The 23,760-nt window shown below is 41.6% G+C and overlaps 1 protein-coding gene across 1 annotated transcript; it reads left to right on the top strand.

Moving 5' to 3' along the window:
- Positions 1-237: 237 nt before the first annotated feature.
- On the top strand, positions 238-18,658 carry LOC144501862 (uncharacterized). The gene is made up of 8 exons (XM_078225907.1): positions 238-321; positions 3,238-3,382; positions 7,457-7,682; positions 9,522-9,642; positions 9,959-10,127; positions 13,132-13,310; positions 17,359-17,502; positions 18,617-18,658. The coding sequence occupies exons 1-8, from the start codon at positions 238-240 to the stop codon at positions 18,656-18,658; spliced, it is 1,110 nt and encodes a 369-aa protein (XP_078082033.1).
- The last annotated feature ends 5,102 nt before the right edge of the window (positions 18,659-23,760 follow it).

Raw genomic sequence — 23,760 nt, 5'->3', positions numbered from 1 at the left:
GCATACTTAATCTGGTTATAAATCTTCATTTTTACTTACCAAATTACCATAGGTGCTAATTAAATTATTTTTACAGTTTCTTGGAAGCTTTGCAATGCGAGTTACGCTCCACGATTCACAATTGCTTTTCCACTTGCTTCTAGGTTTTTTTAGTAACTATAGAAAGATTTGGAAATCACCCAGTTCATTGTTTTGTCAATATCCACAGTTGGTGATTATTCTGGCCTGTCATCCGAGATGATCAACTTCATTGATGACACCAACAATCTGGTTTTCATGAAGATGGAACGGTTGCTGGCTGGACATGAGACAAAGCAAAACGTAAAATGAATTTCACTTAATGATTTTGATTTGATTTATTATTGTCACATGTATTAGTATACAGTGAAAAGTACTGTTTCTTGTGCGCTATACAGATAGAGCATACCATTCATAGAGAATGAAAGGAGAGAGTGCAGAGTGTAGTGTCATAGCTAGGGTGTAGAGAAAGATCAACTTAATGCAAGGTAGTTCCATTCAAAAGTCTGACGGCAGCAGGAAAGAAGTTGTCCTTGAGTTGGTTGGTACGTGACCTCAGACTTTTGTATCTTTTTCCCCAATAGAAGAAGGTGGAAGAGGGAATATCTGGGGTGTGTGGGGTCCTTAATTATGCTGGCTGCTTTGCCGAGGCAGCGGGAAGTGTAGACAGAGTCAATAGATGGGAGGCTGGTTTGCGTGATGGATTGGGCTACATTCAGAACCTTTTGTAGTTTCTTGCGGTCTCGGGTAGAGCAGGAGCCATACCAAGCTGTGATACAACCAGAAAGAATGCTTTCTATGGTTTCTATGATTTAACAACACTTTCAAAATATAGGCATTATGTGAAGTGCAAATCTGCACTTGCCATGCTGCATTGGTATACTGTCCCACTGACTGGAATTTTACCACCCTGCCCGCCGTGGGAATCAGAGAGGGTGCAGGACGGACAATGCAAAGGTCCGTTGACCTCGGGCAGAATTACACATTTTCAGGGCAAGCGAGGCCATAAAATCCTACCCTCTGGAGGTGTGAGAGTCTGAAACTTAACACCTACAGTGAAATTGTAAATCACTTTCTTGAGTGCATTTTGTGGTATTTATTGTTACAGCGTCCAGAGCATTTCATTTGTCACACTGAGTTCTCAATCAAACTTGAATATCAAGTTGAGAGGGATAATTAATAGCAACTAGTCAAATATTGCCTTTGACAATACCTGGGAGGAGGTTGACTTCTTACCTTGTATAGGATGGGAATAGGGCACAATATAGTTTGGGAGACTTAAGAGAAAGAGCAAAATAACATAAAGTAATGTGAATAAAATGAAAAAAACCTCACCTTAAGAATTTATGAATTACTAAGTTTAAGAAGCTCTTAGCATTAATAGCTAATTGTACAACATTGTCCCCAGAAGGTGTTTTTTTTCTGTTGACGGATACTGAATTATAATTTATGCCTGGGAAGCTGCGAATATTGACACACTCCTGGCTCACCCCACTGTCTCAACTTCAGAAATGACTATGGCCGGGATTTTCCAACCTCGATTCTGGGATTCTGTGGTCCTGCTGCTGTGAATGGAGATTTGGCTGAGCACCAAATTCTCCATTCTCGCTGGCGTGGAGGTGGGGCATACGACATTGGAGAATCCCGGCCTATATCAGCTACCCAAAAGAAAATAGGGTAGAAAGCATTTATTATTAGAATACAGCGATATAAAATAGCATGCTAATTAGTCAACAAATACAGAAAAAAATGTATAATAGAGTTGTCAAAACACTCTGCACGCAGTATGTCTGGTCTCAGGAAGACAGAAAGTTGGTGACCTTAAGGTTCATAGGAATTTGCAGACCCCAGTTTGAAAACCTGAAGCTTGGAATAACTCTGCATTCCAAAACCACCAGCAACAATCACACCACTGTAGCAAAACATAATGTTTTTTCAATAAAGTACTTGGCCACATTATGTGAGTAGCATAGCCCCAATATCCCCTTGTGTGTATCAGACCACAATCCATTGTTGTATGAGATATTCAGACATTCCGCTTACAGAGAATAAGTCTATTCTTTCCAGGACTCAGCTTTTAAGCAATTAGTTTTTGCAGCATTTTATTTTAATGAAAGCGTTAACTTTAATAATTTGGGTGAAAGATCCCCTCACTAAGGTGTAGCGTTGATAAACATTTCTGCAGCGCACACAGTTTATTGCAATGGGGAAAGGTGATGAAAATCGATTCAATCAAGGGTAATTCATTTTGGTTTAAAAATAAAACCTGTTCTGCCAAACCTCAACTAAACCAATAATCCTAATAAACGCCAAGTTTGAAGGCTCTGAGTGTACATTTAACTTGCAGGCAAAATTTGCAATGAATTAGTTGATGTTCTAATTTACCGTTCTGAATTCAGAAAAGTATTTTTAACAGCAGTATCTCTTTAGTGTTTAAGAGTAATTTGAATTGAGAGAGTAAAGTGAACAGACTACCCTTAGAAGCTGCTATGCCTGCAAACAAGAAAAGGATGGAAACATTATTGAGGAAAATCATGCTGGGCTGTTCCTGATGCTGCCTTGTATCCAACCACTTGGGCTTTAGTGTTGGCAGCAATGTGGGAGAAATCTGTGTGCTCACTCTATAGAGTGTTTTGTTTGAGCATAGATGTCAGGCCAGGATGATGAAAGAAGGAATTAATATTACAGTTAAAGGGGAAAACCTTCCCCACACCCAAAGAATAACCTTATTAAAAAACGTTTAGAAACAAATCTGCATTTTCAGTTGTTTGAAAGTTGAACTCGAGCAAATATGTATATATTTTACAAAAACATTGATGCTGGAAATCTGAAATTAAGCAGAAAATGCTGGAAATACTCAGCAGGTCAGTCAGCATCTGTGGAGGGAGAAACCATTAACATTGGCCAGAATTCTCATTGACAGTGGAGGGGCCAGAGGATCCTGCCACCAATGAACAGCGTGCCACCTCCCCCCGCCGAGAGAACACTGAGGGGAGACCAGAGAATCTTGCCCACTATCTGTAAAAGGTCATCGGCGTGAAATGATAGATAGGTATTTTACATTGGCTTCAATATAAAAAAACACAAATTAGTTCAAAATTCTACACAGAGGAGAAGAATTTGCATTGCATTGACTTTACCCCTTTTAGCTTGTTGGAGCGATGATTTATATTGTCTCAGTTTTCACAAGGCTTGAATTGCTATGATTCATTCCTCCAGGATCCTGACTCTGATTTAGCACAAAGCTCAGTCACATGGAAGTCCGCACAGACAGACTTGGCCAGGAGACGCCCTAAATCAGTACAGAGTGAAGACTTGCACCTGGCGATGCGGCGAGGATCAGCCTTCCAGTTGAAAACCAATGGTATTAAAGCAATTGTAGCATTAGCCTATTGCTATAGCTCTTAGTTTAATCATAAATGGTGAGTGCCAAAAAATATTACTCCCCCAACTAATATAAGCTTCTGTCCAGCATCCTCCTGCTTAACACAATACAGTTCAGAAAATAAGGGTAGTGTGTTCACTTTACCCCACTCAATTAACTTGATAGTCTAGCTTTTTTTTTGCTACCACAGAGGTGCAAGAGAGTGGAATACATTTAAATACTCCAATGTTTGCTTTGTCTTAACCATTTGAGTAAAAACTCCTGATTCTAATTGTTTTCATCCTTATTTGTAAATCTGGGGTACAAATTCATATCACACAGTCCACTTGCGCATGGCATCTTGTTTGGCTCCCTGTTCTTGGCCCTGTCTTAATAGGGTGTCATAACCTTGTGGCTGTTTCCTTGTACTAGCAATCCCAAGGTCAAGAGGTCCGCTTCCACCAAAGCATGTTGTGAAACTGAATTAAATAAAGCTAATGGTAAGATACTTGGTAGTGTGAATGAGCAGGGAGATCTCGGTGTCCATGTGCATAGACCCCTGAAAGTTGGCACCCAGGTTGATAGGGTTGTTAAGAAGGCATACGCTGTGTTGGCTTTTATTGGTGGAGGGATTGAGTTTCGGAGCCATGAGGTCATGTTGCAGCTGTACAAAACTCTGGTGCGGCCACACTTGGAGTATTGCGTACAGTTCTGGTCGCCGCATTATAGGAAGGATGTGGAAGCATTGGAAAGGGTGCAGAGGAGATTTACCAGGATGTTGCCTGGTATGGTGGGAAGGTCTTATGAGGAAAGGCTGAGGGACTTGAGGTTGTTTTCGTTAGAGAGAAGAAGGTTAAGAGGTGACTTAATAGAGGCATACAAGATGATCAGAGGATTAGATAGGGTGGATCATGAGAGCCTTTTTCCTCGGATGGTGATAGCTAACATGGGGGGACATAGCTTTAAATTGAGGGGTGATAGATATAGGACAGATGTCAGAGGTAGGTTCTTTACTCAGAGAGTAGTAAGGGCGTGGAATGCCCCGCCTGCAGCAGTAGTGGACTCGTCAACATTAAGGGCATTTAAATGGTCATTGGATAAACATATGGATGATATTGGAATAGTGTAGGTTAGAGGGGCTTTTGATTGGTTCCTCTGGTCGGCGCAACATCGAGGGCCGAAGGGCCTGTACTGCGCTGTAATGTTCTATGTTCTATGTTCTATGTAACCTATTCATTTTTGGGCGAGCACTAGAAATCAATCGTGAAAATGTCAGATTGCTGTAAGAACCCAACTAGCTCATTGATATCCTATTTATTTTCTGCCCATTGACCATCAATAAATGGAATCCAGCCCATAAGAATATAAGAACGTATAGGAAATCGGAGCAGGAGTATAGTATATGCCCCTTGCCTGCTCCACCATTCAGTTTGATCACAGCTGATCATTAGCCCTAACTCCACCTTCCTGCCCACTTCCCATATCTCTTAATTGTATTAGAGACCAAACATCTGTCTATCTCAGTCTTAAATATATTTAGTGAAAGAGCATCCACAGCCCTCTGAAGCAGAGAATTCAAAACATTCACAACCCCTTGAGTGAAGGAATTTCTCCTCAACTCAGCCTTAAATAATTAACCTGAGACTCTCCCCATACCCTAGATCCCCCAGCCAGAGAAAACAACCTGCAGCTTTACGCACATTTTGAAAATTAATACAGTAACACACTTGCTCCACATCAGTCCAACTCTCACACAACTACTAAAAATTGTCAAATTCATGGGTTGTTATCTGCGGCTTGCCCTTGCTTCAGTCTCAGTTTGCCATTGTTCTGCAATACTATGTTTCCTCAGCACTGCTCGCTAGAATCACACACTTCTGCACCTCTCACAAGATCTCAACGCTTGCATCATCATGAGATCATCCAGGAACTTTCTGCCTGGTTGAAAACGCGGAACTCTTAAGTAACTGGCAGAAACAGTGGCAAGATAATGGGAAAGGAAGAAACATGTGTGGCAGGGGGCAAGGAAAGGGAAACCTATGATTGATGGTCAGTAAGCACACTGAGGGAAATTGGAAGATAATTGAGTCCCTGGGTGGGTGCAGAGAAGAGAAAGGGAAAACTGTCATTGGTGAATCTGCAAGCATGAAAGGGAAGGGGAGGTTTTGACTGGTGGATCAGCAAGTAGATAGAGCGGGAGCGTGGCGTAAATGGCAGTAAGATCATTTCTACAGAAACAGTTCACTTGTGCACATTCCATACTTCGAGCATCTGGTTTGCATATCATTGACAGAGATCTGGGAACAAATATTCTTCAGCCTATCTTGGTTGATGAAGTTTTTTTTATTAATTCGTGGGACATGGGCGTCGCTGGCTGGCCAATATTTATTGCCCATCCCTACTTGCCCTTGGAGGGCAATTGAGTCAATCACAATGCTGTGACTCTGGAGTCACACGTAGGCCAGACCAGGTAAGGACAGCAGATTTCCTTCCTAAAGGACATTAGTGAACCAGATGGGTTTTTCCAACAATTGACAATCGTCATCAGTAGATCCTTAATTCCAGATCTTTTTTTATTGAATTCAAATTCCACCATCTGCTGCAGCGGGATTCAAACCTGCGTCCCCAGAACATTAGCTGAGTTTCTGGATTAATAGTCTAGTGATAATACCACTAGGCCAACACCTCCCCTGATTACTAAATTCATACCTACAATGAATAGGTTGTCTCATGCGGAAATGTTGGACAGACTAGGCTTGTTTCCACTGGAGTTTAGAAGAGTGAGGGTGACTTGATTGAAGTAAATAAGATCCTAAACAGTTTTGACAAGGTGGATGTGGAAAGAATGTTTCCTCTTGTGGATGAGTCAAGAACTAGGGGACGCATTTTTAAAATTAGGGTTATCCTTTAACGACAGAGATAAGGAGTAATTCTTTCTCCATGGGTTGTACAATTTTGGAATTCTATGCATCAGAATGTGGTGGAGTTAATGTGGTGAGTTAATATTTTTAAGGCAGAGATAGATAAATTCTTGTTAGGTATGGGAATCAAAGGTTATCAGAGGTAGATGAGAATGTGAAATTCGAAATGCAGACATATCAGCTGTGATCTTATTGAAAGATGGAGCAAGCTCGAGTGACCAAATGGCCTACTTCTGTTCTTATTTTGTATGTTTGAATTTGGATGATAGAATATAAAGAATAGGAGCAATGAAAATTACAAAAAATGAGAACCCCATCGAATAAGGCATACCTTTCAAATGTTACTTTATTTTTATTTGTTCGTGGGGCAATGGCATTGCTGATTAGCCAGCATTTATTGCCCATCCCTAGTTGCCTAGTTGAGAGTCAACCATGTTGCTGTGGCTCTGGAGTCACATGTAGGTCAGACCAGGTAAGGATGGCAGATTTCCTTCCCTACCCCTAGACCATCGCCTCCCCTAAAAAGATAAAGCGATTGAGCCATCTCACCTCTCCGTTCACAGTGCACAAAAATCAATCGTTACGAAAAGAAAAAATTTTGTAGGAATGGGAAAAGCAATTTGGTCTAACAAGGCTGTCCCTTTTCAAATGATCTCAATCTCACCCACCTACCTACCTCCTCATTATATCCTTCAATCCATTCCCCTCCACTGGTAATTTCCTCTGCAGCAGTGGGAATGCCACCACCTGGAAGTTCCCTCCAGACTACAGACCATCCTGGTTTGGAAATATATTTCCAGTGTCATTGGGTCAAAATTCCAGTCTAACAGCACTGGGTATACCTACACCACATGAACGGCAGCAGTTCAAGAAGGCAGCTCACCACCACCCTCTCAAGGGCAATTAAGGATGGGCAATAAATGCTGGCCTGAAATGACCTGCGATGCCCACATCCCTTGAATAAAGAAAACAAACATTGGAAGTCAAGTGTATGATCATTGATATTTAAACTACAATATAGATTCTGAAATGATTTTTTCGTTGCTTTCTTAAATATATACTTAAAGTGAAACATTTAATTTTGCATTGTGATGACGTTATACTCTGTGAGAAATTGTTTTTCTTGGATTTACTGGCTTAAGTATTTTTTTAGATGGGGACAACCTGGAATCCAAGCTGAATCCTCCACCACTGAGCAGCATGCAGAGTGAGGTACTTGGAGGCTCAGTCTGTGCAATCCTTAGATCAGATCATGAACAGATTCCCGTCATTTGTGAACGGTTAAGGGGGAAGTTGCTTCCAAATTCACTGAGAAGCTTCACCTGGTTGGATAAGCTGCTGAAAATTGAAACACAAAATCACACCATTACCTCAGTAGAGTAAGAAGGGTTCACTTGTTACTGTGTTGTAATATTTTAATTTGATAATTCACTATGTATAAACTTTAGCTTAATATGTTTATAGCACATTAATTTGTCAGCTTTGAGAGGTGTTGACATTTTAATTTTAAATACATTAGTGCTCTATTAAACTGACAAAGTCACGGATGCAATACCAATGCATGAAGCATTCATGCACTAATACCACAAACAGCAATTTCTCCCATTTCAGTGTTTCAATACTTTTGCCTCACTGGTTAGAAAACTCTTTGCAAAGTGTTAGCTCTTTATCCTGGCATATTTGCAAAATCTTTGGAGCTCTTATTTAAAGGAGAAAGAAAATCCACAGTCAGATTATTTAACTTCAACAGGGTCTAGGATTAGAGAAATCAAGCAACAATAAAGCAAAAACAAAATACGTTGGATACTGGAAATAGGAAATGAAAACAATATGCTGGAAATACTCAGTGAGTCTGGAATCATCTGTGGAGAGAGAAACAAAGTTAACATTTCAAGTCAATAACATTGACTTAGAAAAATATGAACTGGGTAGTGCAATGGTGGATATCGTGGATATTGTTTGGGTGCCAGATCAGAAACCCCAAGGTATGTTATGAAGCCAGACTAGACCCTAACATTTATCATTTTGGCATTAATATGAGGAAAGAATGCTTCGCCTCAAGAGTAATTCCACTGACAAATTGGGGATCTTTTTTTTATCAAAACAAGCTTTATTCATAACACAGTCTAAATATACCTCTAACAAAATGAAACAGTTTAACTCTTAACCATTGAATAATCTTTAAACATGAAAATAAACAACTTTTAACTTCTAACTTATTACTATTCAGTTCCAATTCAGCATTAATTCTCTTATAGACTTAAACCCACTTTTAAAATAGTGAGCAAATCGAGGCATACTTGCTTTAACCTTTGTTAACAGCTTTGGAGCTTCCTGAGAGATTTTGTAGAGAGAGAGCTGCTTGTAGGCTGCTATCTTTAAACTGCCCTCTCTAGCCACTGACCTCTGAAAGCTGTTTTTCTCAGCTACAAACCTAGCTCCTTCCATTAACCTAATGTCATGACTCAGTCAACCTAGTCTGAAACCCCTGGAGAACTTAAGTAAACAAAGTTGCATTAACACTACAAAGTAACACATTCCTAGCTAAAATGAGTTAGTATCCTGCTTTCTCAGCATCTGCTATATTCCTTCCAAATATACAGATTCCCTAGCAGAAAGCACTGAATCTTAAAGCAGGCCCCCTAAACATAAAATATATTAATAGCACAGTATCGTCACAATATAATGTCACATTTAGAAAAGGAAAAATGATTGGTGTTGAAATAGCTAAGGATGAAACTGAAAGAAATTGAGTGGTCTTTACTTGTCCAGAAATGCAGAGCAGCAATCAACTCAGCCAAAACAGAGTCTAACAAAATGGCTAAACAAATTGATTATAAAAAGGAGAGGGCAAGCAAGCCTTACAGTACTCTGGTCAGAATTTATTTTGAATATTTTATCTGGTTCTGTTCATCAACAACCAAGGGAGACACTTAAGTGCTGGTTACAATGCAGAGAAGAGCTATAAGACTGATATCTCATGTAAGGCATCTGAGTCATGAGAGAGACTGGAGAAATTTGAACGTTTTCATCTTAGTAAGGAGACTTAGAAAATGTGATTATGGATGTGCCTCATCTGCAATTATCTTGTGACCATTCATAGCTGAAGAGCATTGAAAAAAAACATAAGGGACCAATGATCAGTGGACTAACTATCTAGTTTCTTGTGATTATGTTAAATTTGCTGTGCTTTTGAATGTTTTTTCTTTTCTCCAAAGTGTTGAGAAAACTATCAGGAAGCGCTTTGGGCAGATAGTTGCACGCAGAGTGGCCGAACTGAAACTGAGAAGTGCAACACGGTCACCTGTTTCAGGACTGGTGGAAAATGCTGTAATTGAGGTGAGTTATGTACATTTAATTTTTAAGCCTTAATTATTTCAATATCCTTCACCAGGCTGGGATGAAAATCTTATCTCTATGTCAAGGTCTTAAATGTTGGATCAGTCTCAATCCAGCTTCTAGTGGGCAAAGCTCCATGCCACAAAAATGCTAATTGTTGAATCATGGACCTTCAAACTGTTCATATTCATGATAATTAGGATTTGATCTTACATAGAACGAATAGAAACTATCTTATACGCAAGCTTCTGAAAAGTAATCTTAGACTGTAAACTTATCCTCAGTGAATAATATGGACATCTTTGTATCCAAACAGAAATTTGAGAAGACACCATGCATGCAACCATTTGCCACAAATGAGCAGATGATTCTGGAGGCTAGTAAAACACTCAACGTATTATACGTTTATGATGGAACATATGAACCATACCTAATCTACTGGCTCTTCCCTCTCCAGATTGCTTTCAAACATTCATCGGCTAAGGGTAAGTAACTGAAAAGTTTTAAGACAGTGGGAAGACACTTAAAGTTAGATTAGCAAAGCTTCACAATGGTTCAGTTGATAATTACAATGTGTAACTTAGTCAAACAGAAGACATCGCCCCAGGTTTGACTCTGGCTTTGTGCTGCTCTCAGCTTGTGTGCCAAAAGCACTTTGCAATTGGACTCACATCCCTGGGTTAGGGAGAGGAATGTCAGCTAACATTACAGCTACTCATTGATATATAGTAACTCTTGCTGAAAAGTGCCTATGTGTAGACTTTGACTGGTGTAAATCAGACTTGGTTGCAATGCATCTCATTAATGATTCGCTGTCTAGGCAAATCCATGAACAGTGGCAATTTAGGTGAGGTATTAGAGGGCAAAGGATGGCTATGGAAGGATTCAGATACTACAAGAGGAGGTAGAAATTGGCAAAAGGAATTAACCTATAAAGTATTTTAAAACTTTGTTGCTTGTCCAAAGATTGAATAAATTACTGTATTGATTTTAAAGCCTTTATTTCAAGACAGGAGGAGAAAGACATGTAGGAGGAAAGTTTTTGCGGCTTAGAAGGAAGTTCAGAAAAGCATTGACCTTGCCCAATATCAATAAGATAGAGATAAACAAGAAAATGACAGGGAGGTAAGAAGATAAGGGCAAGGTGGATTAATTGGCAGCAGATGTGGGGCAGAATGTATCCTCCCATTTGGGAGCAGGCTTGAAGGTGGGAGAACTGTATGATTGGAAGGGGGAAGGCATGGGATGGAAAGCTCAACCCTCCTCGGTAAAGACAAGGGTGGGGAAGGTCAAGGGTAGCCTTTCTACCTGGAGGACAATTGAAATCCTTAAGTGGCTGCCTCCCTGTGGTGCTAGGAAGGGCCACCCTGTGGTGCGAGAAAGGACCACCCCTGCTGAAAGAGTCTCTACAATGTCCATCCCCTCCCTCACCAGTTAGGCATGCCCCACTAATTTGTCTTCTGGAGCCTCCTTCATTGCCTTTGCTCCAGGGCCTGCTGCAGTTCTCAGCATTGGCTACCACTTCCAGTCGCACTACTGGAACTGAAGAGCCACCAGTCCTTGAAGGTGGAATTTTGCCATTAAAGACACGTGAACCCCACTGGCAAGTTGGACAGGGTTAAGCAGATGAGGCCACTGCTGCAGACATTAAATTCAGACCATATGTGTGGACAATGTATTTCAAAGCCTCTTCAGATACTGGAACAATATTCAGGACTTGGGTTTGCAGAAAATTAAGAATTGTTTAGGCAGAAAGAAATGTGTGGCTTGAAAAAGGAAACCACTTTTTTGAGTCAGCTTTAGCAATGGAAGAAACTTGGAAATTTCATTTCAGGTCAGAGGAGATAGTGAGGAGGGGGCAGAAAAATAGTATGTTGCTGCATTCGTTAGGTAAAAGTTTCAAGGGATAAGGGGAAAAGACGTGTAAATTGAGCTGAGGTATTGATTCTCCTTGATCTAACTGAATGCCAAAGCAAGTTTGCAGGCTAAATGACTGAGTCTTGTCCAATAATAATATCAAAAGACTAAAGGTGGAGCTATTAAAGATAAGAGATTGTAAATAATTGGTTAGACATGAGTCATATGAAGAAATTGTTTTCCAGAATTGAAAGAAACAAAATTTTTGTTGTCCCATTGATGGGCACAAAGGAGATCAGGATATAGTGACTCATCCATTGCATTGAGAGAGGTGGGTGGTTGTAAGCAAGGTAAGTATGCAGCTGAAGCAGTTTAATAGATGTGGAGTGAAATCATTAGCAGAAGTATACATAGGTTTGAATGATGATTTGGAAAGCTCATTGATAGCAAGTAGGCACAGAAATAGGGAGGAGAGAACAGAACCACATTGCATTCCTGAATTATTACAATGGAAAAAAGTCAGATGATGAAATATCAACTACAACACAGATGAAGTAACCTGAAAAAAAAACCGGATAGCCATGCACATAGCTTTGGTGGAAGGTCATATGATTGTTTAGATGAATACAGTACCAGAACTGCTGCAGGTTTTAAATACAACTGAGATGATGTTCGATGATGTACCAAAGTGTTCATGAGCAGAGTGTGATGGACAGCAATTCTGTCATATGTAATTCCATATATTTTTATAATGTACTTATGAGGATTGGCTGACCACTTTAAACTTGATTAATACATGCTAAGAAAGAATTTAATACGATCAGCCATGATGGTATTACATGGTGGAGCAGGCTCAATGGGTTGAATGGTCTAGTCCTGTTCTTGTATTTTTTTGCGTCTAGCGTTCTGCTGACTTGTTCAGCACAGGCTACATGAAATAATGCACATCACTGCTTTGCAAAATTCCACTTTAAATGCATTATTCCAATGCCAATACATTTTATTACAAAGCAAATAGGAACCACTCAACACAGACTCCTTGTAATCAATCAAGGGGCAGTGCGCATTGTGCAGAGAAGGACCAAGGTTGAAAGAAGTAATGATTAGTTTATACCAAGCATTGTGTTTTAAAAGCTTACAGGATGTAGGGGGAAGGCAAGACAAAGGGAGATAAACTATTTCATGATCCAGCTTTGAAGTCCCGACAGAGATTGAGTTAGCAGAATACTGCGATTTTCAGCACACTGTGGCTACAGGAAGTAGAAAGATCATATAGCATAGGGAGAACTAAGAGAAGAAAGTTCAGAGCAGCATTGAGCCTGTAGAATCAAAATAGAGATAATATTTTGGGATTAATAAAGGCAAAATACTATGGATGCTGGAAATCTGAAATAAAAACAGAAAGTGTTGGAAAAACTCAGCAGGTCTGGCAGCATCTGTAGAGAGAGAAACCGAGTTAACGTTTCGAGTCCCTAGGACTCTGAAGAAGAGTCATATAGACTTGAAATGTTAACTGTGTTTCTCAGGGACAAACAAAAGGTTGCTATTGAGAAGAGGTTGAATTCTTTGAAACCTATCCAGTGATAAAGTCTCTCTTTTATATTATATATTCTTCTGTTTTCTTTATAAAAGCTGAACATCCATATGAACTGGCGATGTACCTGCACCTGCTCATTTGCAATCTGTTCCCAACCGGGCCAGACGTTTTTGGAATGGCAAAACAAGTCATGAATCGTCTGGAAAAAGAAGACCCAGAGTTCTTCACCCACCTTCATTCCTGTTTCACTAACAATTCTTCAATTGACCCCAAGGTGAGAGGTCATTGAAGTCAAAGACCTTGGAAACAAATGCTTCTCTACCAGAGAATAGGGTTGAAAACTATTAACTTTCCACCTAATAAAATAATGTTCCCAGTGTGGAGCCTCATTGGGTGGAATCAAACACAGAGATCTGTATATCTATTAAATACATTTCCAATTAATTGTCAGAAAATCTGAAGTATCGCAAATCAATTGTGATGACCTCCAACTCACAGTATTGCTCAAATTGTTTTTGCAATTGCCATTTCATTTCTATTAATCTAATAAACCTGCAGTATCAAAATGTGAGTGTTACACTTAAAAAGATTGTTGGAATTATATGAGAAAAGGGTACCACACAAACTCATAAGAGTAAACTCTGTGAGGTTCTGCTCCCGGAAATGAAGCCTCACTGAAACCGAGTTGGATTAGAGATTTGGAAGTCAGCACACTCAATTTGTGATTCTTCACATTCTCTGACTATTAGCCAGAAGTGTTTTCAGCAAGATATACTGACATCTGTGTGTAATACCATCCTTTAAGGCATATTTTAGAGAGCAAACTTACATTAAAAATGTCATGCGATACACATACCTATTGTTACCTTTCCATGTTGTTAGCACTTTTTCCAACTATTATTCTTCCAGGGCTAAAAGAGTTAAATTATGAGGACTTGTTGCATTGATTGTGTTTGTATTCCTGTGAGTATAGAAAATTTAGAGGAGTTGTAATTGTGGCATTTAAGATGATCAAAGGAGTTAATAGGGTAGTCAGAGAAAAACTATTTCCTCTGGTTGGGGAGTCCAGAGGAAGGAGACTAACTTGATAATTGAAGCTCAACTGTTCAGGGGTGATGTCAGGAATCACTTCTTCAAACAAAGGATAGTGGAAATCTACAGATCTCTCCTCAAAAAGCTGTTGAGGCTGAAAATCACTTGAAAATTTCAAAATTGAAATTGCTAGGTGTTGTTACATAAAGGTACAGGACCAATGTGAATAGATGAAGTTAAGATCAGCCATGATCGAACTGAATGGCAGAACAGGTTGGAATTACTGTTTCCATGAACCAATATTCCTTTGTTCCTAGGAAGAATATCATCCAGTGTCCACACATACCCTTTCCTGGAAGGATTACTGGATCCATCAGGATATTTGGCTGATTTATTTCCTGCCCCTCCCGAGTACCACGGCTACCTCCATTCTAACTGAGATCAGCTAATTCAGCACAAACCATAAATTAGCCACGGGTCATTATATTTTGGTTCCACACAGGCTTTGCCAACTGAACTTTCAGGAGAGATGGATAGTAGTTAATTTGTTAATACATTGGCTAAATGTTCAGATCATAGCAGTCTATTACAAAAATGTTTTCTATTTTTTTGATAAACTATTGCAAATTTGATTTTAAAAATGCAAAAGAGCAAGTGCTCTTTGAGGAGGCGATGGCCTAGTGGTATTATTGCAAGACTATTAATCCAGAAACTCAGCTAAAGTTCTGGGGTCCCGGGTTCGAATCCCACCAGAGCAGATGATGCAATTTGAATTCAATAAAAAATATCTGGAATTAAGAATCTACTGATGACCATGAAACCATTGTCGATTGTCAGAAAAACCCATCTGGTTCACTAAAGTTCTTTAGGGAAGGAAATCTGCCGTCCTTACCTGGTCTGGCCTACATGTGATTCCAGAGCTACAGCAATGTGGTTGACTCTCAACTGTCCTCGGGCAACTAATGATGGCCAGCCAGTGACATCCATGTCCTATGAACATGTTGCAAGAGCAACAAATGAAAAATCACCTCTCTACTCAGGTATTTGGCAGCCTTCAAAACAAAATGGAAAATTCAATACAAACAACTTGTAATTAATAAATCCCATCCAATGGTTATGTCAGTGGCTGAGATTTGGTCACTGCATGTCTTTTATTGATTACAATTTGTTTGTATTGAATTTACCATTTATTGTTCAAGTCTTAAATACCTGAGTTAGTCGGGTCATTTTTCATTCAGTTGTTTGCATGTGATGGAAAGTAAATCATGTTCAGGGACTGTAGCTCAATTTTTATTGACTGAACCACTGCGAAGAAATGGCTTTAGCCATTAAAACTTATAATAATTGATTCAACAACAACAATAATAATTTGCATTGATAGCCGCTAGAACCTTCAATTTCGAAGGCTGTGAATTCCAATCCCGCTCCAGCAGAATTTGAGCACATAATCCCAACTGAGAATTCAGAGTAGTTGTGTTGCTTTGTGACCTGGGTCAGATGTAAAAATAAAAACAGAAAATTCTGGCAAAAGTCAGGTCTGACAGCATCTGTGGAGAGAGAAACAAACAGTGTGATTTTCATCAGAACTGGGAAAAAAATAGAAATGTTTCTGGACTCAACATTGAGTTCAACAATTTTAGATCCTCTCAGAACCTCTCTGCCCATTTTGTTTCATTTTTCTTTGCTTTTTTTTGTCTCTCCTGTTTATCTTTAATTTCCTTTCCAGACCAGCTATTCAGAGTCCTGTCATTCACACCTTGTCTGGACACATTGTTGTTTCTTAACTTGTCTCATTATCACACCCTTTGACCTTGCACCATGAAATCTTTTGTCATTCTATCTCTCCTGCACTCATACTCAATGATGTGGAGATGCCGACGTTGGACTGGGGTAAACACAGTAAGAAGTTTAACAACACCAGGTTAAATAAACCTTTAACCTGGTGTTGTTAAACTTCTTACTGTCTCATACTCAGTCACAGACTTTCCTTCTTGTTCTTCTTCCCACTCTCCCTCCTTTTTACTTGCTCACAACCAATTACATTTCCAAGGTCATAAACCTGAAATGTTAACTCTGTTTTGCTTTCGCAGATGCAGCCAGACCGGCAGGGGGGTGCAGGGGGTGGGGGGAAGGGGGGGGGGGGGGGTGGTTTGTGTGTTTGTGTGTGTGTGAAGGGAGGGGAGGGGGGCGCTGTGGGGGGTGATGCCAGCGGGAGCTTCAAAAATCAATTTTGGGCTGCTGTAAAATGACGGCAAGGTTTTTTCCACAACCACCTGCCATGACAGGTCGCAATTCTGCACCAGTGAATGGAATCCGCCCCCCCCCCCAACCACCAAGGGGTGGCACGCTGGCACAGTGGTTAGCACTGCCACTTCACAGCGCCAGGGACCCTGGTTTGATTCCCGGCTTGGGTCACTATCTGTGCGGACTTTGCACGTTCTCCCTGTGTCTGCGTGGGTTTCCTCCAGGTGCTCCGGTGTCCTCCCACAGTCCGAAAGATTGGCCATGCTGAATTCTCCCTCAGTGTACCCGAACAGGCGCCAGAGTGTGGTGACTAGCGGATTTTCACAGTAACTTCATGTGAGCCTACTTGTGACACTAATAAATAAGCAATCCTCCTCATGCCCAGCTGGAAGTCACACCAGTCCAGAGTACATCTAGATCAACATGTACAACTATCATTTTGCTTAAGAAGGCCTTGGGCAGCTCTAGTAGATAAGGAGAAGGTGGAGGTTGTCAGCAACCAGACCCTGGAACACCACCTGAATAACTGGGTGGGTGGAGCATCAACTATGCGGACCTCCTCTGTGCAGCAGCATCCAAGAGCTGGCTGTTCTTCATCCAGGGATCAGGTCTTTGAACAGCGACTTCTCCCAGGATTTGGATCTTCAACCAATTAGCTCTTCCAGGGTTCGGGTCTTTGATCAGCGACCTCTCACAGGTTTGGGTCTTCAAGTGACATGGGATACTGTTGGGTAGTGAGGGTTGGTGGAGGTTTGGGTTGTGCAGATGTGAAGTGGCATAGGGGAATGTAGAGGTGTAAAGGGGCATGGGGTTGGTGGAGAGATGTGAAGGTATATGGGGGCTGTAAAGGTGTGAGGGGGTATGGGAGGGGGTGTAGAGTGTGAAGGGAGCGGCTCACAGGGAGGGGCTGGCGGAGTCAATGATGGATTACTGGAGATTTGTAATCTTGCTTACAAAATGAAGTTGCCTTTTCGGGAACAATGTTCAGGTTTGTGCCCTGCTATCCAAGCTCAAGTTGATGTATTTTATTCTTTTTTCGTATTCAGGAATTCTTGCTTGAGAGGATTGCTCTGGAGATGGCACAGGCTCAGGAACCTCACAACCCCAGGCTTGGCTCTGAAGAATTACGTCGCAGCAATAAAGAATTGCTGAAAAATCCAATAATAGTCCTCAGGAAATGGATGGGAGAGGTAAGAGCATTCGAGGGAATTGCACAATATTTGGGATGTCCTGAGGCACAATCCTGAAGCAAGTCTTTTATTTTCCTTTTTTGTCCTTCGCCCTGAAGCCAGTGTCTACCATCTGCTTTGATGGGTGCTGGCCATCCTTCAAGTTTAAACAGTAAGGTCAATAAACTTCTCAACTGCAGAAGCATCATTACCAGCCATTTTTCTCTTTCAGCATCCTCGCATATGTATATAGCTCTCAGGATAGCAATCAGGGACACAAAACCAGATTTGTTTTAATTTCCTGAATTAACTGTGAGTGCAAATGGTGAGGTGGGCACAAAATCTTGTGTGATTTAGAAGATCTTGTTTTTCGATTAATCCTACTTCTCGTCAGTGACACAACAGGGTTCCTAATTTCAATAAATTTTAACATAATTCGTGGACTTTCCCACATTTTCGCCTCCCACATTTGGAATTCCCACCTTGCCGATGTGATGTCACGTCAGTGAAGTTTACATCTGCTTTTCAAAACAAAACCAGACGAAAGGAATCCACCAGGAGCACACAAGTAAGTATAGCCCCCGGAGGGAGAGGGCCATGGCTGGGCAGTACCCTGGCTCTTCCCTCTGGCACTCTCCCTGGCAGGGCCAGTGCCCGAGGCCCCCCATCGGGGGAGGGGATTCCCCTTATTCATGGGGGGAGAGGGTTTGCCCTTGTGGGGTTTTGGGGGTGTTCCCCTTATTCATTGAGGGGAGAGGGTGTGTAAAAGGGCACCCCAATCTTTGTGGAGTCGCGTTGCCAGCTCTATTAAGCCCTGACAGTGTGGGCCATGCCAGGAGATTTCTTCTGTACAGAGTGCTGCAAAATGTGGCGAGAAAAGCCAGCCGTACAGCTTGCGAGCTGCACACCAGGTTTCTGCCTCAACCAGCACTTGGTGCAAATAATGGAAAATTCCGCTCGAGTGTTGTATTCCCTGGGATTTTGATGGCTAAGGGGTGGCTTGATCAAAGTTTTCAGGATATTATGGAGAATAGATAGGGCAAATGGTTGGGGAATCTAGGACTTGGGAGCATTATCTAAAATTTAGAGCCAGAACTCTTGTAGGTGAAATTAGGAAACATTTGTTCATGCAAAGGGTGGTCGAAATTTGGAAGGTTCTTCCACAAATGGTAATTGATGCTAGATCAATTGCTAATTTTAAACTTAAGACTAAGAGACTTTTGTTATCCAAGGATAAAGGGATAGAGAGCTAGGGAGGATATATGCAGTTAGTTGCAGATTATCTATGATTATATTGAATTGTGAAATTTAGGGATTAAATGGCCTTCTCCTATTCCTTTGTTCCTATGCAAACAAACTCAGCACAACGCAAGGTTCCAATCTGTCCGATCTACACACCTTACCCTGGGTAGTTAGTTTATCCACTATAGCATTGGATGAGCTGGACACTGTAATTTATTTTGTGTGTCACTAAACTATATATGCCACAGGGTTTTGTAAGCATTCTGGACCTGCCAGCGGTGTTGTTGATCTGGGACCAGCTATTTATGCAAGACTGGAAGCTTCAGGTGATGGAGGATTTCTGCCTGGCCATCCTCTTTTTACTGAAGGAGTGCCTGATGGCAGCTGATGATCATCACAGTTTGAAACAGGTAAATAAAGAACTATATTTTCAACATACAAAAAAACCTTTAGACCCTCACCGAGCTTGCAATGATTCCCGGAAATCTCTGCGACTTGAAGCTTACTTACTATGAAAATGTAACGAGAAGTTGCTAAACTGAGGCAACTGTTTAAATGACTCATGATTCAGTTTGCTGCATCTAGGACTTAAACAGTTCTTGATACAGGATAGACCATAAGATCATCAGAAAAAGGAGCAGAAGTAGGCTTCCCAGGCCACCAAGCCTGCTGCGCCATTCAGTAAGATCGTGGCTGATCTGAATGTGGCCTTAACTCCAATTTTCCCCCAGAATCCTCAACTCCTTTTCTAGATAAAGTTATATCTGAGAATTCTGCCAATTGAGACACTCGTAATCTGTCAGGTTGATTCTCTGTTTACAAATTGAAAATAAAGGAGCTGTACACTTTTATCCGAGCTCAGTGAAGGTTCTTACACCCATGGCACAATTGGAAAGACTAGCCTTTTAGTTCACAGCATCAGATTTCTTTGTGTTTAGCAACTTTATATTGCATGATTTATTTCATTACAGATTACTGCAGTGCTTTTCTATGTCTTAATGTCGGTAAATTTTGCAGAACCCCTTGCCAGGACATGAAATTATTTGGTAGCATCCATTATCTCAATGAATAGCAGAGAAGGTTCAAGGACCTACAAACCTAATCCTACTCCTATTCCTTATGTTCTTATTATGGGACAAATCTATGAAGGAACTGGACTTTGTGGACCAAATGACCACTTCCTATTTGTGTTTTTCTGAAACATTGTGGACATTAAGAAAGAGGATGTGTTGGAAATTTTGAATAGCATCAAGATAGATAAGTCGCCGGGACCGGATGGGATGTACCCCAGGTTACTGTGGGAGGCGAGGGAAGAGATTGCAGAGCCTCTGGCGATGATCTTTGCGTCGTCGATGGAGACGGGAAAGGTTCCGGAGGATTGGAGGATTGCGGATGTGGTTCCTATATTCAAGAAAGGGAATAGGGATAGCCCAGGAAATTGCCGACCGGTGAGTCTAACCTCAGTGGTTGGTAAGTTGATGGAGAAGATCCTGAGGGACAGGATTTATGAACATATAGAGAAGTTTAGCATGCTCAAAAGTAGTCAGCACGGCTTTCTCAAAGGCAAATCGTGCCTGACGAGCCTGGTGGAGTTCTTTGAAAATGTGACTAAACACATTGACGAAGGAAAAGCGGTAGATGTGGTTTACATGGACTTCAGCAAGGCGTTCGATAAGGTCCCCCATGCAAGACTTCTCGAGAAAGTGAGAGGGCATGGGATCCAAGGGGCCGTTGCCTTGTGGATCCAGAACTGGCTTGCCTGCAGAAGGCAGAGAGTGGTTGTAGATGGGTCTTTTTCTGAATGGAGGTCGGTCACCAGTGGAGTGCCCAAGGGATCTGTTCTGGGACCCTTGCTGTTTGTCATTTTCATAAATGACCTGGATGAGGAAGTGGAGGGATGGGTTGGTACGTTTGCCGACGACACGAAGGTTGGTGGTGTTGTGGATAGTTTGGAGGGATGTCAGAAGCTGCAGCGTGACATAGATAGGATGCAAGACTGGGCGGAGAAGTGGCAGATGGACTTCAACCCGGATAAATGTGTAGTGGTCCATTTTGGCAGGTCAAATGGGATGAAGGAGTATAATATCAAGGGTAAGATTCTTAGCAGTGTAGAGGATCAGAAGGACCTTGGGGTCCGGGTCCATAGGACTCTTAAATCGGCCTCGCAGGTAGAGGAGGTGGTTAAGAAGGCGTATGGTGTGCTGGCCTTCATCAATCGAGGGATTGAGTTTAGGAATCGGGAGATAATGATGCAGCTTTATAAGACCCTCGTCAGACCCCACTTAGTGTACTGTGCTCAGTTCTGGTCACCTCATTACAGGAGGGATGTGGAAATTATTGAAAGGGTGCAGAGAAGATTTACAAGGATGTTGCCTGGATTGGTTGGCATGCCTTATGAGGATAGGTTGAGGGAGCTCGGTCTTTCCTCCTTGGAGAGACGAAGGATGAGAGGTGACCTGATAGAGGTGTACAAGATGTTGAGAGGTATAGATCAGGTGGATTCTCGGAGGCTTTTTCCCAGGGCTGAAATGGCTGCTACGAGAGGACACAGGTTTAAGGTGCTGGGGAGTAGGTACAGAGGAGATGTCAGGGGTAAGTTTTTCACACAGAGTGTGGTGGGTGAGTGGAATCGGCTGCTGTCAGTGGTGGTGGAGGCAAACTCAATAGGGTCTTTTAAGAGACTTCTGGATGAGTACATGGAACTTAATAGGATTGAGGGTTATAGGTAAGCCTATATATAAGCCTAGGTAGGTAGGGACATGACCGGTGCAACTTGTGGGCCGAAGGGCACTGTTTGTGCTGTATTTTTTCTATGTTCTATGAAACATCCTTAAGTGCGTGATGAGATAATCTGGTTGTTTGGATACTGGTAAATTTGTCCTGTTGTTTATGAAGATATTCATTATTTCATGAGAAATACTGGGCAACAGCAATTTTTCTTCACATGTTTAAGATGCTGCTTTACAATCAGGCAAGAGAACTCATCCTTGATGTTTACAAGGGTCTAACTCAGCAACATTGTTGGGTGTAACTAGATGTAGTCAGTATTAAGAAGCTGGGGGCGATTCTCTGGCTCCATGCGTGAAAGCACAAATCACATAATGGCTGGAGAATCTCGCGAGAGGGGCTGAATGTAATTTACACTGGGGAGAACACATTCTGAGATTCTCCCCGCCCCCAGTTGCCGAGGGCATGAACCAGATTAGCATATATAAATCTTCATTCATATGCATTTCCAGGTTTTAGCTGGATTCACCTGGCTCTTGGTTTTCACTGACCCACTGGTGCAACGGGAAGCTGGTGGGATTCACTACTGGTCTCCACAAACAGCGGGGGAAGTGGGGCTGATACCAGCAAGTTGGGGTTGCCTGGAGATTGGGGCGCCCTTTAAAAATGGCACTCCATTCGCATGAGGAGCTGGCCGTGCCAGTGGCTTTAAGTCCCGCACATCTCTTTCCCGACAAGAAACCCTATAGTGCAGAAGGAGGCCACTCGGTCCATCGAGTCTGCACTGACCACAATCCACCCAGGCCATATCCGTTTAACCAAAAAAAATCTTAAGTGTGGTGGATTGCGCTGACCCACCCAGTGGGTGTTATGCCATTTTTCCCGCCGGGGGCAACACTGAAAATTTTTTTGGGACAATTGCACCTGCTATTGAAGAGTCCCAGAGATATTCTTGCAACTTAACCGGTAAATTAAAAATTGAGAAATACACGTTTGCTCCAAGGTGGTGGTAGTGATTGATTGAAAGAAAGAAAGGTTGAACTTTTATAGTACCTTAACAAAGCATCTCAAAGTACTTTACATGATGAATGGTTTTGACAATAATGACTGTTGGTACAAATTTGAACTTGATAATCATATACGCAACTGCCCATAAACAATGGTTGCGATATTAAGCAAAGACAACAGGAAAACAACCTCCTTTTCTAATGCATGTGCTCTGACCAGAATTAGGGTCCATAAAGAGACTGACCATGGGCCATTCCGCCATAGACTTAATAAATGGAGGCAGGAAGGTGATGGCGTTCCCACCCACCATCCTCCCGCCTAATGATACTACCAGGGAGAACATTCAATTCCTCCCTGGGGGAATGCTAATCCACAACCTTCTGACAACCACAGCCCAGTAGTGAGCATGGTATCAGTGAAACAAAGCTAATTGTTCAGAAGTGAAGATGTCTGCCTTAAATCGATGAGTTGGAAGATTTGACTTTGTTTTTGACTTTAGATTTTGCAAAAAGTGAGTATCCATATTCTCAACCAATGGTCAGTAAAGAAAACTTACCACAAAGGCGGCACGGTGGCACAGTGGTTAGCACTGCTGCCTCACAGCGCCAGGGACCTGGGTTCGATTCCTGGCTTGGGTGTCTGCGTAGGTTTCCTCAGGGTGCTCTTGTTTCCTCCCACAGTCTGAAAGACGTGCTGGTTAGGTGCACTGACCCAAACAGGTGCCAGAGTGTGGCGACTAGGGGAATTTCACAGCACCTTCCTTGCATCATTAATGTAAGCCTTACTTGTGACTAATAAATAAACTTTAACTTTAAATGTACAGAAGGAAAGAGGCCTCTGTGCCAGAACTGGTATGGAGTTGGTTGTTATTAACACTGTTTTGTTCCTAAGGTATTCCTTGTTCATGCCAGCCACCTATGCACAATAGATATTCAAAGGTCTTGGATCCATTTACAACAAGGTGGCCTACCAGCTGATATTCCTGGATTGAACCAACTTAAGTTGAGGTAAGAATTTTCAGGATTTGGATAACACCCAAGCAGCATTATTTTATTTCAGGGACTACTGGGCTCCAGATCAAGAGCACCAAGGCTAAGTTCCAGATTTACTACCATGTATTAAAGTTGATGAAAATGCACACACGCTGCCTCATAATCTTTGTCACAGCAGAGGAGCTGTGGTGCAAACTGTTAGTCTCCACATGATTAAATACCATGTATTTTACTGATAGTTATCAAAACTTTCCATATATAATTGCATGAAATAAGGAGGGGACTACCTTTCAAAGGAAAGGAAAACATA

This window comes from Mustelus asterias, chromosome 12 (assembly GCF_964213995.1).
Source record: "Mustelus asterias chromosome 12, sMusAst1.hap1.1, whole genome shotgun sequence".
NCBI classification, from domain to species: Eukaryota; Metazoa; Chordata; class Chondrichthyes; order Carcharhiniformes; family Triakidae; genus Mustelus; species Mustelus asterias.
The sequence above is the reverse complement of the archived record's forward strand: the minus strand, read 5'-3'. Positions and strand labels throughout refer to the sequence as shown.